Below are 23,057 nucleotides of genomic sequence, written 5' to 3' on the forward strand. Positions count from 1 at the left end.
TCGGCGTAGAAAGAAGCAAGACCATCTGACCATGAGACCCAAAACTCAATTAATTGCTCCCTCCTCATTTCAGGAGAATTGGTTGGATGTCTACTTACTACAACTCTTTAACTCCCATCACTCTCTCACCTATACATCGTACAGTCATCTCTACATCCAACACAAATCCCAAGGAATATCGTTACTACTCTCACTCCTCTTCTACTATTTAACTACCTCTCCAGTTTAATTTTTTTCTCTCTCTCTCTCTCTCTTTCCAATAAAACTTCATTTTAAGCTCTATACTCATTTCTATAATTAAACTAGCTTCTGAAACTGAAGTTGGAAACTATTAATGCTATTAAGTAGAGTAATGATTCATTGAATAAAGAAATGGAGTGGAAGTGTGGAGGAAGAAGAAGAAGAAGAAGTTAGTTTTGTTAGTTGAAAATTTAACGGATCGGATTGTTAAGAATGGAGTCACGAATGGATCATTATGAGCTTATGGAACAGATCGGACGTGGTGCTTTTGGAGCTGCTATTCTTGTTAATCACAAGCTAGAAAAGAAGAAGTAATAATCTCTTTCTCTTTCTCTCTGTTTCAGTATTGTCTTTTATTTCTTCTTCGGAAACTTATGACATTTTTTTTTTGAATTTTCAGGTATGTATTGAAGAAGATTAGACTTGCTAGACAGACTGAACGGTGTCGAAGATCTGCTCATCAAGAGGTTGATTCAATAACTAGATCTTGTTTTTTTTTTTTTTTTTTGCGTTTAGTGTGAATTTAGTTACTAATCTTATTGGCAAATTTGGTATGTAGATGGCTCTTATTGCTCGAATTCAGCACACTTACATTGTTGAATTTAAGGAAGCATGGGTGGAGAAGGTGAGTAATGTTTCCGCAATTTTTCATAGAATTAACTTTTTGTCATTAATTTGTTACTGAATTGGAGATTGTATTATGTAGGGTTGCTATGTTTGCATTGTGACGGGTTACTGTGAAGGGGGCGACATGTAAGTCTTACTAAAATTATATTTAAAAGGAATAAAAATCTACATGTATCTACTGATTTTTTTTCTTTCTTTTTCACAGGGCTGAATTGATGAAAAAGTCGAATGGGGTATTGTTCACAGAGGAGGTAGTAGGATTATTTTGTGAGATTTTCACTGACAAATTTGATTTTTTAGTTTTTAATTCTTCTGATTTTGAGTTATTGTTGATCAGAAACTTTGCAAATGGTTCACACAACTACTATTGGCCGTTGAATACTTGCATTCAAAATATGTTCTTCATCGAGACCTGAAGGTTTGTAATTTTTGGTGAAAGCAGTCCAGATTTGGCTAATAACTATGAGAATATACACTGATTCTTATATAAAATCCTCAACAGTGTTCCAACATCTTTCTCACTAAGGACCATGATATCCGTCTTGGTAGGTGTTTTTTGAAATTTTGACAAGCTAAATGTAGTTTCTTGTACATGATCCATTGAATATTTTGTTATTCGCATATGTTTCGCTCACAATATATTCTTTGTTACAGGGGATTTTGGTCTAGCTAAAACTCTGAAGGCAGATGATCTGGCTTCTTCAGTATGTGGTTTTTCCCTGTCTGCATTTAATTTAATTTTTCTCTTGAATATTGATATTTCAGAAGTTTTGTCCGTGGTAATTGGTAGGATACATTAGATATACTCATATACACCATTACAAAAGGTAATACAATTCCAATTTGTGGACACAAATTTGGATAAAAAACTCGTGTGTTCTCACAAATTCACAAAGTAAATTCTATTCATTATTTTTATAATTTTATTATGTTGATTGTAATTACAATAACGTTTCATATAATATGAAATCTGTTTTAAGTCACACTGAGAGAACTGGTACCAGTTGACAAGATGGATATGTTGTTAGAGTGTGTGGACCGAAAAAAGAAATAGTCCCACATTGAACAAGAAAGGAGTTCATCATGGGTTGATAAAGTGGGAAGTTCACTAACTAATCACCGGTGCCTTTTAAGATAAAACCCCACACCCATGGCCAAGATGTGGCCCAAAGCCCAATGGGTGTAAGTGGGGGGACAATATCGGTACTTAAGTTATCCCATTGGCGCTGAGGCCTAATTACAATGGAATGATGTTCGAGGTGGAGTAGGCTCGAGGTTGAAAAAAGCCTCCTCCCTGGGTGCCCGTTGGTGTTCAATGTGACAGCAGAATGATATAGGGACATGAAAAAATCAGAGAGAATCGAGACAAAAATCATTGGCCGGAACTCAAAGCGCCGTTTTAAGATTTGGTGCCCCGGATGTTGTAGAGATTCGAGGGTGTAACCTCGAGTTGGATCTAGCAACATGGAATGATGTTCGAGGTGGAGTAGGCTGGGTTGAGAAAAAGCCTCCTCCCTCGATGGCCCGCATTACACACGACCGTGAACAAGATACTCCTTTGGAGTTCGGGTCCAGTGGAGATTGTTAGAGTGTGTGGACCCGAAAAAAGAAATAGTCCCACATTTTGAAAGGTTTAGAATAAGGGTTAAAAGGGTGGAACTTCACTAACCCTACTTTTAGATAAAACCCCACACCCATGGCCATCCCCAAGATGGGTGGTTAAGGGGGACAATCCCCTAAATACACATCCCAAAAATAGGGCCCAACTCACTTTGCCAGTTCCCAACATTTTTAACAAGTCATTGAAAGGTTTAGTGTATAAGTTAAAGGGGAACCTAAATGTTACCCCCTACTAGATGAGCTTAGGATCCCCAGGATGGGAAATTAGGGTTCCCCACAAATACCACAAAAAATTACCAACTCACTTTGGAGATTTTTTGTAAATGGGCCCAAATTACAAATGGGCAAATGGCAATGAAGTATATATATATATATACGCACAGTAATTTTCTAAAAAGTAGCTACTTAAGTTAACTTTAAAATAAGTACGTAAATAAACTTCACCTACAAAATGAATTCAAATCTATTTTTTTGTGGTTATGAAGCACTCACCATAATGATTATCTTTCAAAAATTTCAGCTCATTAGAAAACCTCTAACATAGATAAAAATTGTTGACATCTTTAAAAAGAAATCTAACGATCCAAAAATGTTGAGTTTTTGTAATCGTTTTTTGCCAATGTTAGAGGTTTCTAAATGAGCTGAAATTTTGTAGAGATGATCTTAATATTAAGTATATCATATCCACACAAAAAAATAGGGTTGAATTCATTTTGTAAGTGAAGTTTATTTACGTACTTATTTTAAAGTTAACTTAAGTAGCTACTTTTTAGAGAATGACTAACACATAATAATTCTCTAAAAAATAGCTACTTAAGTTAACATAAAATAAGTATGTACGTAAAACTTCATCTACAAAATAAATTCAAATCTAATTTTTTGTGGTTATGAAGCACTCACCATAATGATTATCTTTCTAAAATTTCAGCACATTAGAAAACCTCTAACATAGATAAAAATTGTTGACATCTTTAAAAAAAAATCTAACGATCTAGAAATGTTGAGTTTTTGTAATTTTTTTTTTTTTTTTGCCAATGTTAGAGATTTCTAAGTGAGCTGAAATTTTGTAGAGATAATCTTAATATTGAGTATATCATATCCACAAAAAAATAGGTTTGAATTCATTTTGTAGGTGAAGTTTATTTACGTACTTATTTTAAAGTTAACTTAAGTAACTATTTTTTAGAAAAGGACTAAGCGTCAATCCTTCTCTAAAAAGTAGCTACTTAAGTTAACATAAAATAAGTACGTACGTAAAACTTCATCTACAAAATGAATTCAAATCTAATTTTTTGTGGTTATGAAGCACTCACCATAATGATTATTTTTCCAAAATTTCAGCTCATTAGAAAACCTCTAACATAGATAAAATTTGTTGACATCTTTAAAAAAAACTCTAACGATCCAGAAATATTGAGTTTTTATAATCGTTTTTTGCCAATGTTAGAGGTTTCTAAATGAGCTGAAATTTTGTAAAGATGATCTTAATATTTAGTATATCATATCCACACAAAAATAAGTTTGAATTCATTTTGTAGGTGAAGTTTATTTACGTACTTATTTTAAAGTTAACTTAAGTAGTTCCTTTTTAGAGAGGGACTATATATATATATATATATATATATATATATATATATATATATATATATATATATATATATATATATATATATATATATATATATCGGGCTGGCTACGTCGACATACAAAAATGACATACGCAATTGACATACGCAATCCAAAAGTGAATTTGCACATTGCACTAGGGGCTGATTTTTTGTAGAGATGACCTCCATACCATAGATAGTATCTCCACAAAAAATCAGCTCAATTGGATGTGTCTAGTCTTGTCAAAAGAGTGTTAAAATTCTGGACTGTTGGATAAATTTCAAACTTGAACTCAATTTTTGGTAGGGTTAGACATGTTCAAATGAGGTGATTTTCTTTGGAAATGATCTCCATGTTGTAGGTAGGTAGGATTGCGTAGGTCAAATTCCATATGTCATTTTTGTATGTCGACGTAGCCAACCGGTATATATATATAATATATATTTCTCACTACATGTGTATGAATAAGAAATAGTTGCGTGATTAACTGTTGGCTTGTTAATCTTGTGCTCAGGTAGTTGGAACTCCCAATTACATGTGCCCAGAACTGCTTTCCGATATTCCATATGGCTTCAAGTCTGATATATGGTCTCTAGGTATGACATTTATTTACCTTATTGCAGAGGTCTGTTTCTGTGTAATCCCTGTGTGATTCTAACCTTTGTTTACTTGCAACTGTACAGGTTGCTGTATTTATGAGATGGCTGCTCGTCGTCCTGCATTTAAAGCTTTTGTAAGACCTTCCTCGCCCATCTAAGATGCAGATGTTCTTGTAGTATATCTTAGAGTTATATTATAACACTCCTCGTAATTTCATATAGCATCAGCATTCAAGATATCTCTGGCATGGAAAACACTTACAAAATACATCTCTCAATCCCGTGGAGGATTTGATGCAGATGTAAAGTTTCCTTTATTCAGGAGGGGCAAATGAAATATAGAAAATTGTGTGTTGCAACTTGCAAGACCTGCAGACATTGCAGTTGGTCTTTGTAATTCACACTATTTTCGATTAAAAATTATCTTGAATTTCGCTGCATCATTTCTTTGCATTCTTTGCATTACTTTATTTCGAAGGACTAATGTCGTATGCATGCCTTAATCTCATTGACAACTTTGCCACGTCATTGATTGGTTTGAGCCTTATAGTGCATACTGCATATCCTCAACTTTGTTGGACTGCAGTTAATAATTTTAGTTGGACTGTTGAAGCCATTTTTATAAATTAATACAGTGGGATGCTCTAGGTTGAATACCCTTTCTGTTTAATTGATTATGTGATTTTTTTACTTTTTTTTTTACTCGTCACCAGGATATGGCAGGACTGATAAGTAAGATAAACCGTTCCTCGATTGGCCCTCTGCCTCCTTGCTATTCGTCTTCCTTGTAAGTTTGAATTTATTGCAACAATAGTAATGGATTATGGGATCGATAATTTTCACTTGCAAATATTGAAATCATTTTCTTGAAAATGATTTTCACATATTTTGTTCTTTCTATGGATAACCTAATGGGGAATTCTTATCTTACACAGGAAAGCACTTATCAAGAGCATGCTGAGAAAGAACCCAGAGCATCGGCCAAATGTAAGCTTCTAATTCTATTTTGGTTCTTTGTCATTATTCCCGTCAGAGCATCCTCTAACAATCCAGATGTCAAACCTTGATCAGGCGTCCGAGGTTTTAAGGCACCCATACTTGCAGCAATATGTTGATCAATACCGTCAATCCTCCAATCCTCCTACAGCCAGATCCCCAGAAAAGCCGGTGTCAAATGCATATAACACTCGGGAAAACATGGCTGAAAGTCAAAGTAGCAGTGGTTCGAGTAGTGAGAAAGACGGTTTAATTTCAAGTGAGAAATACAATGCACTGCCTTTGTCCAGTTCTGATCACAAGGCTCTTCCAGTGGATATTGCTTTAATGGATGACAAACATGACTGTCATCAGCCTATTTCCAATTCTGCACAGAGCGCCACTAAGGTGGATGAACAATATGTGAGAGCCTTCCATGATGAACAGCAACCAAAGAACGAATATAAGCAACCAAAAACCATCAAAAATATATTTATGGCTCTAAAAGAAGAGGGAAAAGCTAGAGAAAGTAGTTCACCGTTAAGAGGAAACAGATTAAAGGTTGGGGGTCTATCAAGTCAGAAAACTAACACAGAAGCAACACAGAAGCAGCACCAAAAGACGAGCCCTATACTTTCAGGCATAAAGTCTAATGTAGATTCACCCACTGTTGCAGTTGCAAAAGCTAATGGTGAATCTTTGAAGCGGAACCAAGGATTGCATCCTTTGAAACTTCAGGTAAAAGCACAACCCTGTTCTCTCTTTTCCGACTAAATCAATAGAATATAGGTTCTCAATTACGTTCATTTGTTCTTTTATACAGTTTCCTGCATTTGATTCCTTGCCAAAACCAAAAACCAAATATGATGGATTGCCTTCTGCTCCTGTAAAACAAGTTCAGGAAGATGGAACTCCTGTGAAGCCAAAACAGCGCCCTCCACCACCAAATGTAGCTAGACGATCTTCCCTTCAAGGATATATGAGACCTGAGCCTGATACCCCAAACCCAGCGAGTAATGAAACAAAGCTAGTCCCAAGCGAGATAACTCAAGAGTCTGGTCGAACTCCAACTTTGACGCACAATCGCCTTGAGCGTGTCTCAAGAGAGATCGTCATACACAATCCCCAAAGGACTTCGTTTGGGCCATCAAGAGGAATACAGACAGATAGTAGCAATTCAGAGTCGTCGTTGAAGTCAATTCAAGGATACAAACTTGACAGTGAGATAGCAGTGCCTTCAACAAATCTGACGGAACAAAAAACTTTACATTATTTAAATTCTGTACATCATCATGATGAAATTACACAGGTTGGATATTTAGAATCTCTTCAACCAAGCTGCCTAATTCCTTCATATCCACACTCTACCAGGCCCACAAATCTGTCAATGGGAAGCCATGGATGTGATTATAGATCTCTATCATGTTCAGTTGAGACCTCTGAGGGACATGTCGATCTTCAGAAGAGTACTAACAGTAATGATGAAGTGAGTTCAAGCCCGGGTCGAGAGCCCTCGTTTCCAAATTCGGAACAGGAATATGTCTGTAAAGATGACATTCTTGTGAGTAGGCCTGGTAGTAGGGGTGACCTGAATCCCCAGTCAAGCCTTACTTCGACATCTAGTGGCATTGAAAAGTTCACTGCGCCGAGTAGCAGACTTGATATGACATCTCAGTCAAATCTCATCTCTTCACTGGGCAGTGCAGAGAAGTTCACTCTAAGGGAGCTAGTGTCCTCCATAACAGAGGTTGAACCATCCATTGAAGCTACAACATCATCATCTTCCTTCACATCTACTGTGATGAGTTCACCACCAGAGAAAGGACCTAACATGTCAAGTCCAACAGTTGAGAAGGCAGCCACCCATTTACCACCAGCTTTTGATGACGTCATACATGTCATACGTCACAGTAGCTTTCGTGTAGGAACTGAGGCGCCAGGAATGGAAACTCTCGAGAAGGGGGTCCAGAATATGGATGTGGGAAAGCTATTCAATGTTGTACGGGAGGAGGAAGAAATGAGACAGGCAGCAGCAACATCAGGATCGACAAAATCATCAAGTTGCTCTGAAGCTGTGACAGCAAAGTCAAATTTGTCTGATGGTCCTGGAACTATGGAAATGGATGTAAGAAATGGTAGCCCTGAAGTTCAAATATATGATCATTCTGACCCAACAAAATCCACTTCTTCTGATGCTAGCATTGGAACTAAGGAAGAGGAACCTCCAGCAAAGGAAGTTTTGGATGTTAAGTCGTTTAGGCAGAGGGCAGAAGCACTTGAAGAATTATTGGAACTGTCCGCTGAGCTGATGCAGCAAAATAGATTAGAAGAACTTGCAATCATTTTGAAACCTTTTGGGAAGGAAAAGATTTCCCCACGGGAGACTGCAATCTGGTTGGCAAAGAGTCTCAAAGGAATGATATAGATGTGGCAGGGCGCACTGCTTGAGTTATGGTGCTTGCAAGTTTTCTCAATTTCACATTTCTTTATTTTGATGTGTTCTTATTATTTAAATTTGACCATAAAAAACAGGTCAAGCTTCATTTATATCTTTGTATTTAATTTGAATACAAAGTATGCTGTATATATGAATATACAAATAATACTTGGACTTCATCACCCGTGGTGCTTATACATTTTGTTGTAGTTAAACAGGTATACCAGATGATCATACTGGGTGAACACAGCATTTTGTACTCATATATCCTAATAGTGTTGTTTTTATGTGAAACTAATGAAATGTTTCCTAAGCAGATGGCTTGTAGTTGGATAAGTGTGTAGAGATTAGAAGAATACGTTCGAAATTTTTCTATCTTAGAAGCCCTTTTCTATGTAGAAACTAGAAAGGAGGTGAACACAAAACAATGGTTGCACATAGAGGAATCGTCAGGCCAAGTATTCAGCTCCTTGCTGCAAAGAACTTTAACCCCTAGAAATTTCGGAACGTATTAAACATGCCGCATATTGATATTCGTTATCATTTTATACGGGATGTCGTTGAGGATGGTGATGTAGCACTTGAGAAAGTGGATACCCATGACAATCCTGCTGATATGTTGACAAAGGTTGTCACCAGAGTTAAGTTCCAACACTGTTTGGACTTACTCCAAATCTTACATGCTTGAAAGAGCCCTTTGTGGGCATGGCCCTTCGAGGCGGTTGACTGCGAGTTCCAGAAGGATGTGTTCTTGCTGGATATGTTTAGTTCGGTTTTATGTGTTAAAACCTCACCGAGGTGGAGAATGTAGAAAAAAAGACGTTTTCTCTCTTTGGTATCAAGCGTGCCCCGCCCTCGACTTTGCCTGACAAAGGGCGCGCACCGCGCTCATGCCTTTGGCGACCTCCAGTGATTTAAGCGCGACCCGCACTCTATTTATGCTTGGACAAGGCGCGACCCGCGCTCCACCGTATTTTAGCAGAAACGACTGTTTTTTGGAAGTTTTTTCTGAAACAGTATAAATATAGGTTTTTTCTGTAGAAACCTAATCTAACCAAAACCAAGAAAGAGAGATTATAAGATAACAATTCTTTGTGAGTTGAGTGTTCATTCTTTGTGAGTGAATTGAGAGATCTTGTAATCTGTTACTCTAGACATCAAGGAAAGTTTGGAACTCACAGTGTGGACGTAGGCAAATTGCCGAACCACAATATATCTTTGTCTTGTGGTTTGTTCTCCTTTACATTAATTGTTTTACTTTATATGTTTGTTTATTGACATTGAGAAGTGTTGAGATATTACTTGGAGGGTGTTGAAGTCTTGTCTAGTGAGAATGATCGATCTTTGTGTAGAATTGATCTATTTGTTGTAGATAACGTTATTTCTGTATTGTACTATTCACAACAAAGAGAGTTCACAAAAATGTTTAATAGTAACTACATAGCTTAACTCTGAGTGGTAAATAGAATATAGATAAGTATAAGTTGTTATTTCCTTTTGCCCACACATAAAAAAGCAGGGATTTTTACTTGATAGATTGAATTAGTAATCGCTACTACCATTGGACCTTATGAATAAGTTTGTCAATATATATAGTTACCAAGACGATTAACTAAAGATGGACTTGATAGAACATCCATGATGAAATACACTCTTAACCAGTTTAAGTAACACCCGACAACCCTTAATCTTCTGAGGCTCAGCACAAAACAATAGACTCCTGAAGCTATTCTATTTGAAAGATTATGTATGAAAACAAGACCTTCGCAAAGTGAAGCCAAATTCTTCCATTTTAGACACTTCTGAAATGATACATTTTCAATTCTGTCACACCCAGAATTGCTCTTAAAACAGCAGTTTTGTTAATTGCTCAAAATCCTGTACACAGCTTTAACTTGTATTACGGCAATCTTACAATTGGGTGACCACCTCAAGCTCAATCTGATTCTGTGGCTATAGAGGTTGATTCAGCAATGCTTGACACACGAATTGTCCTTTCATTCGTGGCCTCTGCTCTGCCAGTTTTTTTCTATTATGATATCTAACCTGGATTAAGAAAATAAATAAATAAATAATCAGTTGCAGAGATAAAGGGGTCTTTACCAAGTTACAACAATAACGTGCAAAACCGTCATATCTGATTTAAAGAAGGTTAAAACCATGAGTAAAAGTGGCAACATCTGTAGTCAATTTTACTGCTAACAATAGGTGTATCAAGATAAATTATGAAGATTTTATCAGAACATTAAGTAAGTGTTGAAATCACAAATTAATTTCAAAAGGAAATTAGAGCTCGCCTTGTGTTCCTACTGCAGTGCTTGGTAAATAAGAAAGGTTTTTTAGCTTGTTTTGTTACCTTTTTCTCAAAACATCTATCTTTTCTTTTCAGTCGGAATTTAATCAACGCAGCCTCACGTCGAGACCGGTCACAGTCGGACCAATTAGTGTTGACATTATGTACACCATCTTTGTTCACTCTTTCTAGAGCAACTCCTGCATCATAACCGCCATCGCCTGTGTCTTCATAACTACCATTTCTATCACTTGCAATGGTTGTACCACAATTTCCATTTTGATCGACTTCTGCAATCGTATTACAAATGGATTGGACATGCTCCATGCCATGCACCAAGGGTTGAGAAAGGTGGTTCCCATAGTGGAGGAGATAATTAACAGGTTCTGCCTTATCGTTATCCTGATTGCAGTTGTCAGTAGATGGTACGGGAGGAACTACAACTGCTTCTATGGTAACTGCACTTGGACCGCACAGGGACCCAGAAGGTTGTGGATAAGGAAATGGTCGAAGTATAGCACCATATTCAGCAGACAAGCTCTGGAAGGGTATATCTGCTAGAGAAACTGAGGATGCTGCAACTCCAAAATGAATCGGATGAGAAACTGCTCTCTCTACGGAAGAATGGTAGTCATATGCATCTTCCTTCTTGTTACCAGATGAATGCTTGTTGTATACACAAGCTTCACCCCCATAGATATGTGAAGTGCTTGACATATTAATAGGGCGGAATGGGGGGTTCCCATTAACTTCACTTGAGCATTTTGAACCGCCACATCCATTAGTTTTGATCCATAAACTAGCTGAAGATGAATCTGGATAGGGAAGACAGCTCCTTGTATTTCCATACCTGCAAATAATGTATCCAAAGTCAATTGAACTCTTCTTTCTAGTAGGGATAAGATTCTACGTTAAATACTAATCATGTTAACATGGCGGACGAGGCCAAGAAGAAAAAATAAAAGAAAGCTAAATGTGCACGTGCGCGTGCGTGTTCTTTCTTTAGTTTCCTTTTTCTTTTCCTGGGGAAGAGGGAGGGTATAGATAAAAGCAGAAATCTTATGAGAAGAAAGATATTTTCGAAGTACCAAGTTCCCCTCCCCCTCCCCCTCCCCCCACACACACACACACTTTTCCGTCGAAAAAAAATAGTAGTTATAATAATCCACTACTTCATTCCATTCCATTCCATTCCATTCCCTCCCCTCCCCAAATTAGTAGTTAAAATGTGTACTAGCAGACCCCCTTGATTCAAAAACCTGGATCCTCCCCACTTAAACTCATACAGTGTCTTATTAACAGAATATCTCACCAGTGGAAACAAAATAACCACTGTTCTGGTTCATCCTCATAATTAAAATTCTAGTCCTAATTAGAACAGTTGGAAAAAAGAAACAAAAAAAAAAAGGATGCTTGAAAATCAAGTAATTACATCAACCCATTCCATTTATGCACTAAAAACAAATTCAATTCTCATCAGAGATATCCCAGTAGTCCCTAACTTTCCAATAGCATTTAATGTGCAAAAAGATAACAATTAGCAGTTAATGTTCAAAACTAGATTTGATCCAAGTGCATAGACTGCAGCAACGAAGGGGGAGGAATGTTGTGCCAACTACTTGCAGAAGTGCAGAATAGCCGGAAATAGAACTGCTGGTAACAAACTAACAGGCAAATGGCTATGCTCGAAGGCAGGAAAGCTCACCTTGTAAATGCAGAGGCTTCAGAGTGTTTCAACACATGCTTTGCCTGAAAAGGTTCCTCATTCTGGCTTTTAAGTTGTGATCTTAAAGAGAGTCCAAACAGCGGTGAAGAAACAGTGTTAGATGCTTGTACTTGTACATGAGAGAGTTTTTCAGATTCACCCAATCCCTGAAAATTAACCTTTCTACTAGTTGCTGTTACATTGGACAGCTTTGGAGGTACATTTGTTCCATTATTTTGATCAAGAGGCTTGGAGGAGATATTATCACCCTCTTTACTTTTCATGGACTCCGGGTGATCGTCCCTGTAGGAGGATCTGACAGAACATCTATTCTCGTCACAAACTTTTTCAGTGTTAACAACTTTGTGTATGGAGAGAGTTAGCTTGAATTCTATATCCATCGACTTATCTGCAACAAAAGGGCTCATCTTATACCACTTATCATATTGTACCAGAGCACTAAGTGGAAATAAATACCTTTAGCTTGTCCCATGTCATGAATTGAAGAGGCCTCCACCTTAGCGATATAAGTTCCATTCATTTCTATGTTAGCATCAGCTTCCTCCAAAAAGCTACTACACCCCTTCAGGTTCCGTATACTTTCAGTTTGACCAAATTCAGTTTGACATACTTTTGGTTTGCTACATGCGCTCTGCAAAAGTAACATCATTTGACAGACGTTGATCACATCCAAATATTTTTCATTTTAGAAGACACCAAATGATGAACTAGTTGAAAACTATGCTATCATCTGATCATACTACTCGTGTCCAAGTGTCTTCATCATACAAAAAGACTTCATTGACAAGACCAATGCATGGACATTTCTTACAATAATCAGCTAATTCAGTAATTCATATTAAATACTCGAGTCAACATTTTCTTACTATGATCAGAGGTCCTCAGTCATAATTGGTTGATCAAATGGGAGAACCAAGGTCGCGCAATTGTGTGTGGGGGATCAATTTAATTAGTGGAGTATCGAATTAGGATAAGTTGTACTAAAAATGAAAGAAAGGGAGGAACCACAGAAGCAGAATGCCTACCTGAGTATCACAACTTTCTCCATCAGAGGAACTGTCTGCAGACTCAACTCTGTTTGCAGCATTTGAGCTTCCATGATTACTAGCAGCGGCAGATTTATTATTGTCAGACCCAGCTTCAAGTTTCGTCCGTTCTAAGTTTCCATTTTCACATTTATTTGACTGAAAAAAAGGGTCATTAAAGCGCCTTATTTTAGTTCGTATAATGTCAACAATGACTACAACGATGAGTAATTTTAACTACTTCAAAATATGTATAAAACATAACATACACAATGCTTTCTCCAAACATGCTGCCACAAATTTCTCAACTCATTTTTTCTAACTGGCTTCACTAGAAAGTCTGACGCACCAATCTGCATGCATTTCCACACTATGCTAATGGAATCATGTGATGACATCACTGTTAAAAACATTAACATATATTATAATTCACCAATAACACACAAAAATAAAATGTACTACTCAAAAATATTCATATCACTTACTGATCACAGGTATGTTTTTAGATATCTCATTGCTCATTATCTGGGATAGTAGATTTATTCCAGAAAGTGAAGGAACCACCACTTCAGTCAACACAAGGTCAAATTTGTAATTTCTCTCTTGTAAGACTTCCCAAGCTTTGATTCCATCTGCAACTGCTATAACTGTAAAAACAGCTCAGGCCAGTTAGAAAAACAGAGTATTAAATCTTAATTCATTATAATTTAACTGATGATGTATGTAATATATATTAGTTACCTTGATAACTACAATTTCTAAGCAAAGCAGAAACAATATGCCTAGTGGAATCATCATTTTCAACTAACAAAACTCTTAAAACTCTTTTTGGTAAGAATCTTTCCCAACGTATTACTTGACGGTTATGATGATGGTCATGATCATGATGCTCTTCTCCTCCTGCTTCAACTCTTTCCCAGTTCTTATTCCGGGTCACGTTAGCACAGTAAGCTTCTTCTTCGTTAATGGCCATTTTTTTAGTTATCCTAGACACCACCACCAGACAAAAAGAGAAGACTGAAAAAGGAGAGTTCAGTTATTGGATAGCTAAGAAAGTTAGGTAATTGAGACACGTGGAGGCTTTTGAGTCAACGACATAGATATTTTCTTTTGCTAGTTGTACAGTTGTACAAAAAATGGGTTGGATCTTTTGTGTGGCTGCAAATTTGGAATGCTCACAGTTTTAGATATTTTTTTCTCTCTCGTCGGCAGCTGTCTCATATAAAGTGGGTCAGTCGTCACTCTGAGTGGTTTTGAACAAAAAGAGATTGCACCAACAAACTAGTGTACACTTGTACAAACAGATCTGCACGTAAGTACACTCGATCTGTTTTAGTGCAATCTCTTTCGATTTTCAATGGAAGTTTCTAATGTTTTTTTAGCTAATCGGACACGTGGTATAAGTTCCGGTACATACATAATCTAAATACCGATAGGTGATAACTGTCGGTTTTGGGTTGGGTTTTAACAGTTTCGGTTTGGATTTTACTATATTTTACTATGTACAGTTTTATCGGTTTCGGTTTTCAACAGTTTTAATATGAGAATTATAAGATCCAATCCAAAACCATCAAAATCCACGGTTTTTTATCGATTTCGATTCTAATTCGGGTCTTTATTATTTATTATGATTATTAAACAATTTTAATTATTTAAACACTAAAACTTGTTTTTATTTTTATTTTTATTTTTTTCTTTTCCTACATGATAATATTTTATGTAAGTGATGTATTAACAATCATATTTACATCAATCTATGAACATATATCAATCATATACGTTAAAATATTTACCATTCATGTGATAATTTCAAGCTTTGATATAAAAATTAAAATAATCAAATATCTAGCCCCAAAATTTTAATTTTTTTTTACGTGCATACACATATATTTGTTTCCTTGTATTAACTAAATCGTGTACATGTGCAATCACATATATTTGTTATCTTGATATATTTTACGTGCATACATATATATTTGTACACATGTATTAACTCGCATTTTAAATCGAACATGCAAGTACATGCGTCTTATAATTATATCTCATTACTGATTTTTAACATAAACACTACATATTGGCTTATAATAAATACGTATACCACAATATATTAAGTATTTGTATCCTATTTAAATATATACGTAAATAAATTAATAAATATCAAATGTATTAGTTAATTCATAATATACACGTTGATATTATTATTAACATCTATATATTTGTTTAACGTATTATTATAAAATATGCATTTAACAACACACATTCACTATAATGCTATATCTTATTTTATATATAATGGAAAAACTTGCCGCCGTTTATTAGTTGGTGTATTCTCGCTTTTATCCCATTTTTTTAAATCAAAAGGGTACCCAAAAGTTTCACCCATAAAATTTTCGGATAGTACTACTTCCGAGGGTAAATACGTACTTTTGCTTATTCCCGACTTTAAAAAGAAAAACTATTCACGAAACAAACATACCATTTCGCGGTTTCCCCTACTTTACTAGCAGATTAAAGAGGAGGATTAACTATCTCTAACAACAAAAACATCCTCCCACTGTCTCCTTCTCTTTGGCTTTTTTGCTAAATTAATTCGGTCCTACACTCACACTCTCTTTGATTCATTGTCTTTATGTGAAATTAATCTTACTTTTCGGGTTCAAATCACATTCTCTCTCCACCGTGCATCCCCTACAACCAAGAGGTAAGTTCTGTTACTAAATTAGTTCTTGCAGTTCCTACTTTCAGTGTTTTTATTTGTTATGCTTAGAATTCCTATTTCAATCTTCTCATTTTCAGAGTTCTTTTAACTAGATGTTTAATATGCTCTTCAATTATTGTTGTTTTATTTCGAATTTTCTCAATCATACTTTTAAGGATTCCAAAATTCTTGCCTCAACAGTAGTTTATGAATCCGTAGTTTATTCGGAAAGTGTTAGTCACTTAGAACCGAATCATGAATTGTACCCTGGTTGGGAATTACATAAAAGTCTGCATTTGAGCACACAATCTTGCTTCTCAACCAAACAGATTCACAATCGTCCAATTTGTGTCTTTGAAGGTATGTTGCTCAGATAAATACAACTCGATACCTCACGATGCCAAATATGATTTCTTTCTTTTCTTCATTTATTGGTAATAATCAATTTTATATCTCGCCGAGAATAAATAATTGATTTTTTGTATTTAGTTTCTCTCATACTTTGTTTCTAGCCATAAATTTGTAATGTAGTTCTATGTTATGAATTCAATGTTTTGTGCTACAATTAAATTCTTTATGCATTGATCACTACTAGGAGGATTTTCCTAGGTTTAAAATGCGTTCTTCACTATTGTGTATTGATTAATATATTTCTTCACACAACTATGTGTCACCAGTCATGTTATTGGTTCTCAATTTAAAAAAAGAATTGTCGAACCATGATGGCACATTGAAGACAAAAAACAATTGAGGAAGAACAATCCCCTAACTAACGTAAGTTATCTAAGATTGCCATTGGTTTGAACTTTGAATTTCATTTGCAGTGTGACGGAATTGCTATGTCTTCAAAAACTTACAGATTTAACGCACATAAATGTAGGTTAAGAAACAAGGATCATCATCCATGTATTACTTTCCACTTTCAGGTTATTGTTTTTATCGATATCTAATGTTAATCCGTTAAATGTAATGCCCATTCTTGCTTTGTCAATCTCAAGCCTAGAGAAATGGAGAAAGAAGTGGTGGTATCACAATGTTGTATGAATGAGTTCAGTGTTTCATTGTATTTGACGTCAGACCAGCTACTGTGATAGGTAATGATCGATAGTACTTTTATTTCCAGTCTTATACATTATTTCTAATATTTTAGGTTTGACTATATGTCATATTCTTCTATGAACTATAGATGAGAATAAGATTTTCTACACTAAGGCAGAAGAGTTATGAACCTATCTATTTGTTCATGTTCCTTAAGTATCTACTTTGATCTGTTTGGGCATCCTATTTGCTTACTGAGGAGTTTTATTTTATTTTTTAGTGCTCGGTGCATGGTATTTTTCCAACTTATGTTTTCGTCTGAATGCATTCAAATTCTTATCTATTAATTTATGGTCTATGTGCAGGGTTGCGACTGGCACTACAAGAAAAAAAGTTTTATATCACTGTTAAAAACAGTCACAAAAAGTCTTTTGTCACTGTTTTTTTTTTTTCCCAAAACCGTGACGGAGTGAGAGTCATTTATTTTTTTTCCAAAACCGTCACAAATATTTGTTCCAGACTAGCCTCTCTCTACCATAAAAAACGGTAACAACTGCTCAAAAACCGTCACAACAAATCATATCATTTGTGACGGTTTTAAATAAACGGTTATGGATTCATCCTTTTTAACGGTCATAAAAAGTACCATTAGTCATGACGGTTTGGATAAAACAGTGATATGTATATATTATTATTTTTTTATTAAAAAAAGAAAAAAAATGTGAATATATATATAAAACCCCCCAAAATTAGGGACCTGTAATAAACTACACACCTGAATAAACTACATATCTAAATATGATCCATTAAATTTCAAGTAACACTCATATATATTGCTAATTTCATTGAAACATTCCAATCCCATTAGATAACCAATATATATTTGTACTTAATCGTAAAACGTAATGAAATAAATAACACATTTCCAATCTAATTCATATAAATATAATCAGCCTTATCCAAATCCAAATCCAAATGAAAAAAATAACCTAATCTCGTCAAAGTCGGTCACCCACATATATGTCTTCAACCTTATAGTTCATCTTCGTCTTGAGGATAGTTCATAATGCATTCTTGGATGAACATAACAAAATCCATTCGAACTTCATTTATCTCTTTATCGATGAAACCCTTTTTATGGCTAAGATTTTTTAGCTGGAATATAAGAAACAACAAGTTTAATATTTTGCAAAATAAAGGAAAAAAAAAGTAAAAAACACAGTTGTTAAATATATCAAGCATAAATTAAATTAAAATATGAGAGAGATTTTATTTACTTTCAATGGCAAAGGAGAAGGATCGCTCATTATGTCTCGCATGAAGCGCATTGCATAAATACCACATTGTTTACCATCTGGTTGCCTAGGGCCCTGCAAAAATATGAAATTGAATTAGCGATGTTATACATCAAGTACATACATATATAGTAACAGTAATCGTTTATCCTTAAAGTATACTCAATTGTTGTCCTTCTTACACTGAGACCCCCTGTTCCCTTTGCAAACCCATGAAAAATGAACAATGCGGGGACTGTTTGGAAGTGTCTACATACTAACTAGGGTATGGATGACACTGCAACATCCCATTTGTGTCTCGTTCAATATGAAAATTATCAAATGGAATGCATGCATAGGAGATAGGGAAACGTGTAAAATTACACAAGCATAAAATCTAAAACTTTAATTTAAAATAGCATGTTACTGTAAGTTAGTAAGTAATTTCTTTTTCTTCTAACAGGCACAAACTTTACCATCAAAGTCATCTGCCTCAACCGGGATTCAACCCAGCCCTTCCAAGAAAGTAAATCATCACCATCACCAAGCAAAATGCGATGTCAACACCAAGCAAATAATTTTTGTATGTTTCGAAGAAAAGGTACGGTTCAAACAAAGCTCTCCATTGGGCCTTATTAAGCTCAATATCCTGAAGATGGGAAAATATATAAAAAAAAAAAAAAAAAATCAGAGAATCAGCAAAGAGAAAATTGACCGAAAACTCTCCCGACATTGTACCTCACAAATCTTATTTCCGTTCTGGAATTGCTCCATCATAACCCGACCAGTACGAGTTGAGACATTTACTAGTAACAGAGAATAGACCTTCTATACTGTCCACACCTTGGTCCTATGTTTTTGGTTCAGATGGAAGCATAGAGATATTTGACCATAACCTCCACCCAAAAGTGCAAAACCATCAAGTATGAGAAGTACGAACATTTCTAGAAACCTCCCCCCACCCTAACTTAAAGAGCATACCTTTGTCATATGTAAGTCCCTTTGAGGAAGGTGCGTGTTAAATAAGGATACTGCCTGCAAGGAAAATCCTGGAAGAAATGGTAATAATGGTATTTAGAAATTCTATTGCAGGTTTCACTTTCTACAAGGGGATTGCGTCGAACAACATAGCTGAACCGAACTCGTAGTTATTATATAACTAAATAAACAAAGAAAGAAAGTTGATACTTACCAAGATCACCTTGAAGGAGAATCTCAAGGGCTTCTACATGCTGCAAGTCAACACTCACACGTTAAAATCACTAAATAACATACTGCAAGAACCAACAACTACTACAGCGTCAAACTAGTAAAACTAATTTGCTCGGTAATAAAATTTAACAAGAAGAAATATGATAAACTTAAAATTACACCTGTGTCTCTATAATTCCTTCAACGGCACACTCCATGCGGCTCTCCATTGTTCTACTTCACACTCTGCAAAAAAGAATATTTGAAAATAAATGATACAAGAGAAAACAATTGGGTAAATTTTGTTAAAAGTAAAACACATTTCAGTAATTAATGACGTGGACGCGAGGAGAGTAAATATTTTGCTAGTGTCAAAACATTTGAGTATAAGTTTAATTTAATTTTACCTGGTGCTTGCCGAAAATGTTTAAGGAGTGAGAGGACCAGAAATTATACCAAAAGCGAAGGATATAAAAGTGTAATTAAGAGTCCGCGTAGGGAATAACCGAGCCCCCCACGTTTCGGAGGTGTTGGAAGGATGGGAAACCGAGCCCTAGGTTTCTAACTACTTTTATTTAGTGGGCTCTTGCAGTTGGGGGAGCGAAAAATACCTGAGTATTCAGGACTTTCACATAAAGTCTGGGAATATGTAACTGTTTTTTAAGACCAGTGACAAATTATACTCCACAACCTAGAAAAAACCATTTGTCACACTTCTGGATATGACAGTCACAAATAGTTCTCCACACATATACACCTTTTTTTTAAAAAAAACCATTTGTGACCGTTTCAAAAACGCACGTCACAAAAAACTTCTTAAAACAGTCACAAAAACCCTTTTCTGCCATTTGTGACCGTTTCGAACAGAACAGTCACAAATAACATTTTAAAACAGTCACAAAAAGCCTTTTTTCTACTAGTGTGGGGACAATATTTGCAGTAATAATAGATGGAAAGGAATTGATCATTTTAAGTAGCAATTTTCTTCAACAAGGTTTGATTGTTAGCAATGTAGTGTAATAGTTTTCTTCTATTTAACCGGCGGTGTGATTTTAATTTTCTATGTAGCCAAAGAAGTTGTTGTCCAAATAGTTACACATCTTCATGTTTAAACTTAAGTTGGAAACAGGGTGAATTGAGTTTTTCTTTTTTCAGTCAAAATAGTGATAAATATACAACTAACTTTGATAAGAAAAAGACGAGAGAAGATTAATCCAAATGTGCATGCGCAGCTTGGAGAGCAAAATAAGGAGTATGGCTAAAAAATGACATAATATTAAGGAGTGGATTGAGATTTTTTGTTTTACAATTTAACCTTTTTAGTATTTTCTCTTTTCAGTGAACACACTAAAAGTGCTTGGCGGGAAGATGTTTGTTATTTCTTATTGTGACCGTTTGAGTTTTTCGAGTGGGAGGATGTTGCTTAGAAGTATCCCAAGTTGTGGTATGAGATGCATCATGATGTGGAAGTTTATATTCATCATTTGGCAGAACATGGAGAATAGCTAATCATTTTTCACTTTAAACCATTACAGCAGAATTTCGTCCTTTACTAACAGGTAATCTTATTGCAAGCATCACATTCATGACATGGTTGAACTTTTTGGTTGGGAGAATTGCGAACTAACATCTTGAGGTAGACGTATAACACACTCTGATCCATCTTCTATGCAATCTTGATGACTCCCACATAAACTACCTCACACATCGACTCATACCAAAACAATTAAGGAAAAGGTACTCGAGAAAGTAACCATCCTGTACCGAATGGAAATCATTTTCACAAAACCCAGTGTTAGTGTTCTTCAAGAACTTACCATTTCAAGGTCATGAGGCCTTACTAGATATCCATCTTTGGAAAATGATATTGCAAACCAACGATTGACATCCTTCGTAGAATACCATCATGATGCATCCCAAGAGACTAAATGTTATCAGCCCAGTGGGAGTAGTAATCATCATGCCCAACTGGAACGGTACGAATACCATCAATCTTGACTTCCTGTTTATGTGAGGGTATGACAAATTCTTTTCAGGAAATTCTCACAAGTATATGCATCTATGTTTCAGCTAATATATTCCACTTTGTATGAAGGGTGTTCTTGCTGTTTTGATTTGGTTTTAAATATTATGCTACCTCTCCAAGACAATTCGTTAATGTCATTTATTTATGTTTCACAATCTTTCTTTGAAATTCATTACAGGTTTAATTATATATTGCCTATACTTTGAAAACTCCGAGCACATTTATCTGTATTTATTTGTCATGACTGTACAATTTGAAGGCAAAATCAATTCATTCTTTCACCAATTAAATAATTTCAACCCAAATCACATAAATACTAGCAATTTTGTGACAGATTTATAAGAAAGCAGTCATTCTCCTTCGGACTTGAAAGCAAATTTATAAGTGTATGTATGATAGTATTGTTTGGCTGAGTTTTTCTGCCTATAGGAACCATTGTTGACATCATTCATCCCAGACAAACAATTAACTATTTTCATAGCACGTGCAATGCACGTGCCCATTTTCTAGTATATTTAACTTTGGATGGGTTTTTGACAACTTCCAAATTTAAGACTCTTTTAGCAGCCCTATTGGAATGACATTTTTGTGGTTGGGATGTTATATGACCCTTTAGCAGCTTATATAACACCCCATTGGACTTGCTCTGATCATACATTATGTTGAGGTATGAACTTATGAACAATAATTATTTATACTCCAAATAGGTATGAATAACAATGATTGTTCATATGACTAGTGATTGTTCATAACTCATGTTGTATGTAGTACGAACAATTAATAGGTGTTCCTACTGACCATACATTATGTTTAGGTACCTCAAATAAATATGAACAATCATTGTTCATACCTCTATTTGGGGGTATGAATTGAAGTTACGAACAATTATTGTTCATAGCTCATGTTGATGTATGAATAGTGATTATTCGAGATATAAACAATCAATGATTGTTCATACTCCAATAAGTGTGAACAATGATTGTTCATACTTCTTACTAACCACACATTATGTTGAGGTATGAACTCTAAATAAGTATGAACAATGATTGTTTATACTATATATACCGAGCCATTTCGGTTAAGCTGGGTTTCGTGTCAAGGGTATACTTGACATTTTATCTACCCGAACGGTTTTTAATTTTGCGTCAAGGGTATACTTGACCTTTTATTTACCCCGTCCTTGTGAGTGATTAAAAAAAAAGTTGGTTATGAGAGTTACTTTTTCCCCCGATGTCCTGGAAAGTCACTCCCTGAACAAAATAATGAGTGCATTATAGTGTACTGGGAGCTTTTTAGAGCAAGTCCAATGGAGAGTTGCTAAATAGGGCTGCTAAAAGGTGCCACATAGGCTTTTTAGCTTGCCTAGCCAAATTTGGCACCCCAAAATCAAAAAATCAATCCAATTGCGTTTTCTATTTTGAAGTGCTAAATGATATGGACGGCATAGTTTCTGCCTTCCGTCTATTATTTTGTAACTTAAGTTGAATTTTTTTTGGACGGACAGCACAGTTTCTGCCGTCCGTCGAAATTTAACACACAGACGGCATAAACTATGTTGTCCGTCTCCCGAACTTATTATAGCAGCTGCTAGCGAAGGTCTTAACTTTGGCTGGATTTTTTACTCTTTCCAAATTTAAGACCCTTTTAGCAGCCTCATTGGAATGACACTTTTGTAGTTGG

At 35.5% G+C, this 23,057-nt stretch overlaps 2 protein-coding genes across 3 annotated transcripts; one reads left to right on the plus strand and one right to left on the minus strand.

Moving 5' to 3' along the window:
* The first annotated feature begins 276 nt into the window (after positions 1-276).
* On the plus strand, positions 277-8,288 carry NEK6 (serine/threonine-protein kinase NEK5). Its single transcript, XM_086570848.1, has 14 exons — positions 277-551; positions 641-707; positions 800-865; positions 947-993; positions 1,073-1,118; positions 1,205-1,285; positions 1,370-1,412; positions 1,522-1,571; positions 4,610-4,691; positions 4,779-4,828; positions 5,408-5,481; positions 5,630-5,681; positions 5,766-6,407; positions 6,493-8,288. Exons 1-14 carry the CDS (start codon positions 454-456, stop codon positions 8,092-8,094), a joined length of 3,000 nt encoding a protein of 999 aa, XP_086426974.1. The 5' UTR covers positions 277-453; the 3' UTR covers positions 8,095-8,288.
* Positions 8,289-9,714: 1,426 nt separating this feature from the next.
* LOC147486244 (two-component response regulator-like APRR5) lies at positions 9,715-14,179 on the minus strand. 2 transcript variants are annotated; one of them, XM_086570732.1, is made up of 8 exons: positions 13,892-14,179; positions 13,636-13,797; positions 13,420-13,550; positions 13,151-13,309; positions 12,582-12,756; positions 12,105-12,513; positions 10,463-11,249; positions 9,715-10,152 (listed from the first exon to the last, which is right to left on the minus strand). In XM_086570732.1, exons 1-8 carry the CDS (start codon positions 14,121-14,123, stop codon positions 10,060-10,062), a joined length of 2,148 nt encoding a protein of 715 aa, XP_086426858.1. In that variant the 5' UTR covers positions 14,124-14,179; the 3' UTR covers positions 9,715-10,059. The 2 variants fall into 2 exon arrangements, with proteins under 2 accessions (XP_086426858.1, XP_086426859.1); XM_086570733.1 differs by having other exon boundaries at positions 14,007-14,168.
* Between the last annotated feature and the right edge of the window lie 8,878 nt (positions 14,180-23,057).

The sequence above is a fragment of the Coptis chinensis genome, chromosome 7, assembly GCF_015680905.1.
Source record: "Coptis chinensis isolate HL-2020 chromosome 7, ASM1568090v1, whole genome shotgun sequence".
Classification (NCBI taxonomy): Eukaryota; Viridiplantae; Streptophyta; class Magnoliopsida; order Ranunculales; family Ranunculaceae; genus Coptis; species Coptis chinensis.

Excerpts from the sequence above, each read along its gene's own strand:
- NEK6 (XM_086570848.1), top strand. The coding sequence starts at position 454 with ATGGAGTCACGAATGGATCATTATGAGCTTATGGAACAGATCGGACGT. Across the intron at positions 708-799 it reads GAAGATCTGCTCATCAAGAG|ATGGCTCTTATTGCTCGAAT; the intron begins GTTGATTCAATA and ends TTTGGTATGTAG. Across the intron at positions 1,572-4,609 it reads CAGATGATCTGGCTTCTTCA|GTAGTTGGAACTCCCAATTA; the intron begins GTATGTGGTTTT and ends TCTTGTGCTCAG.
- LOC147486244 (XM_086570732.1), bottom strand. The coding sequence starts at position 14,123 with ATGGCCATTAACGAAGAAGAAGCTTACTGTGCTAACGTGACCCGGAAT. Across the intron at positions 13,551-13,635 it reads TAAAAACATACCTGTGATCA|TGATGTCATCACATGATTCC; the intron begins GTAAGTGATATG and ends TGTTTTTAACAG. Across the intron at positions 10,153-10,462 it reads ATAGATGTTTTGAGAAAAAG|GTTAGATATCATAATAGAAA; the intron begins GTAACAAAACAA and ends TTCTTAATCCAG.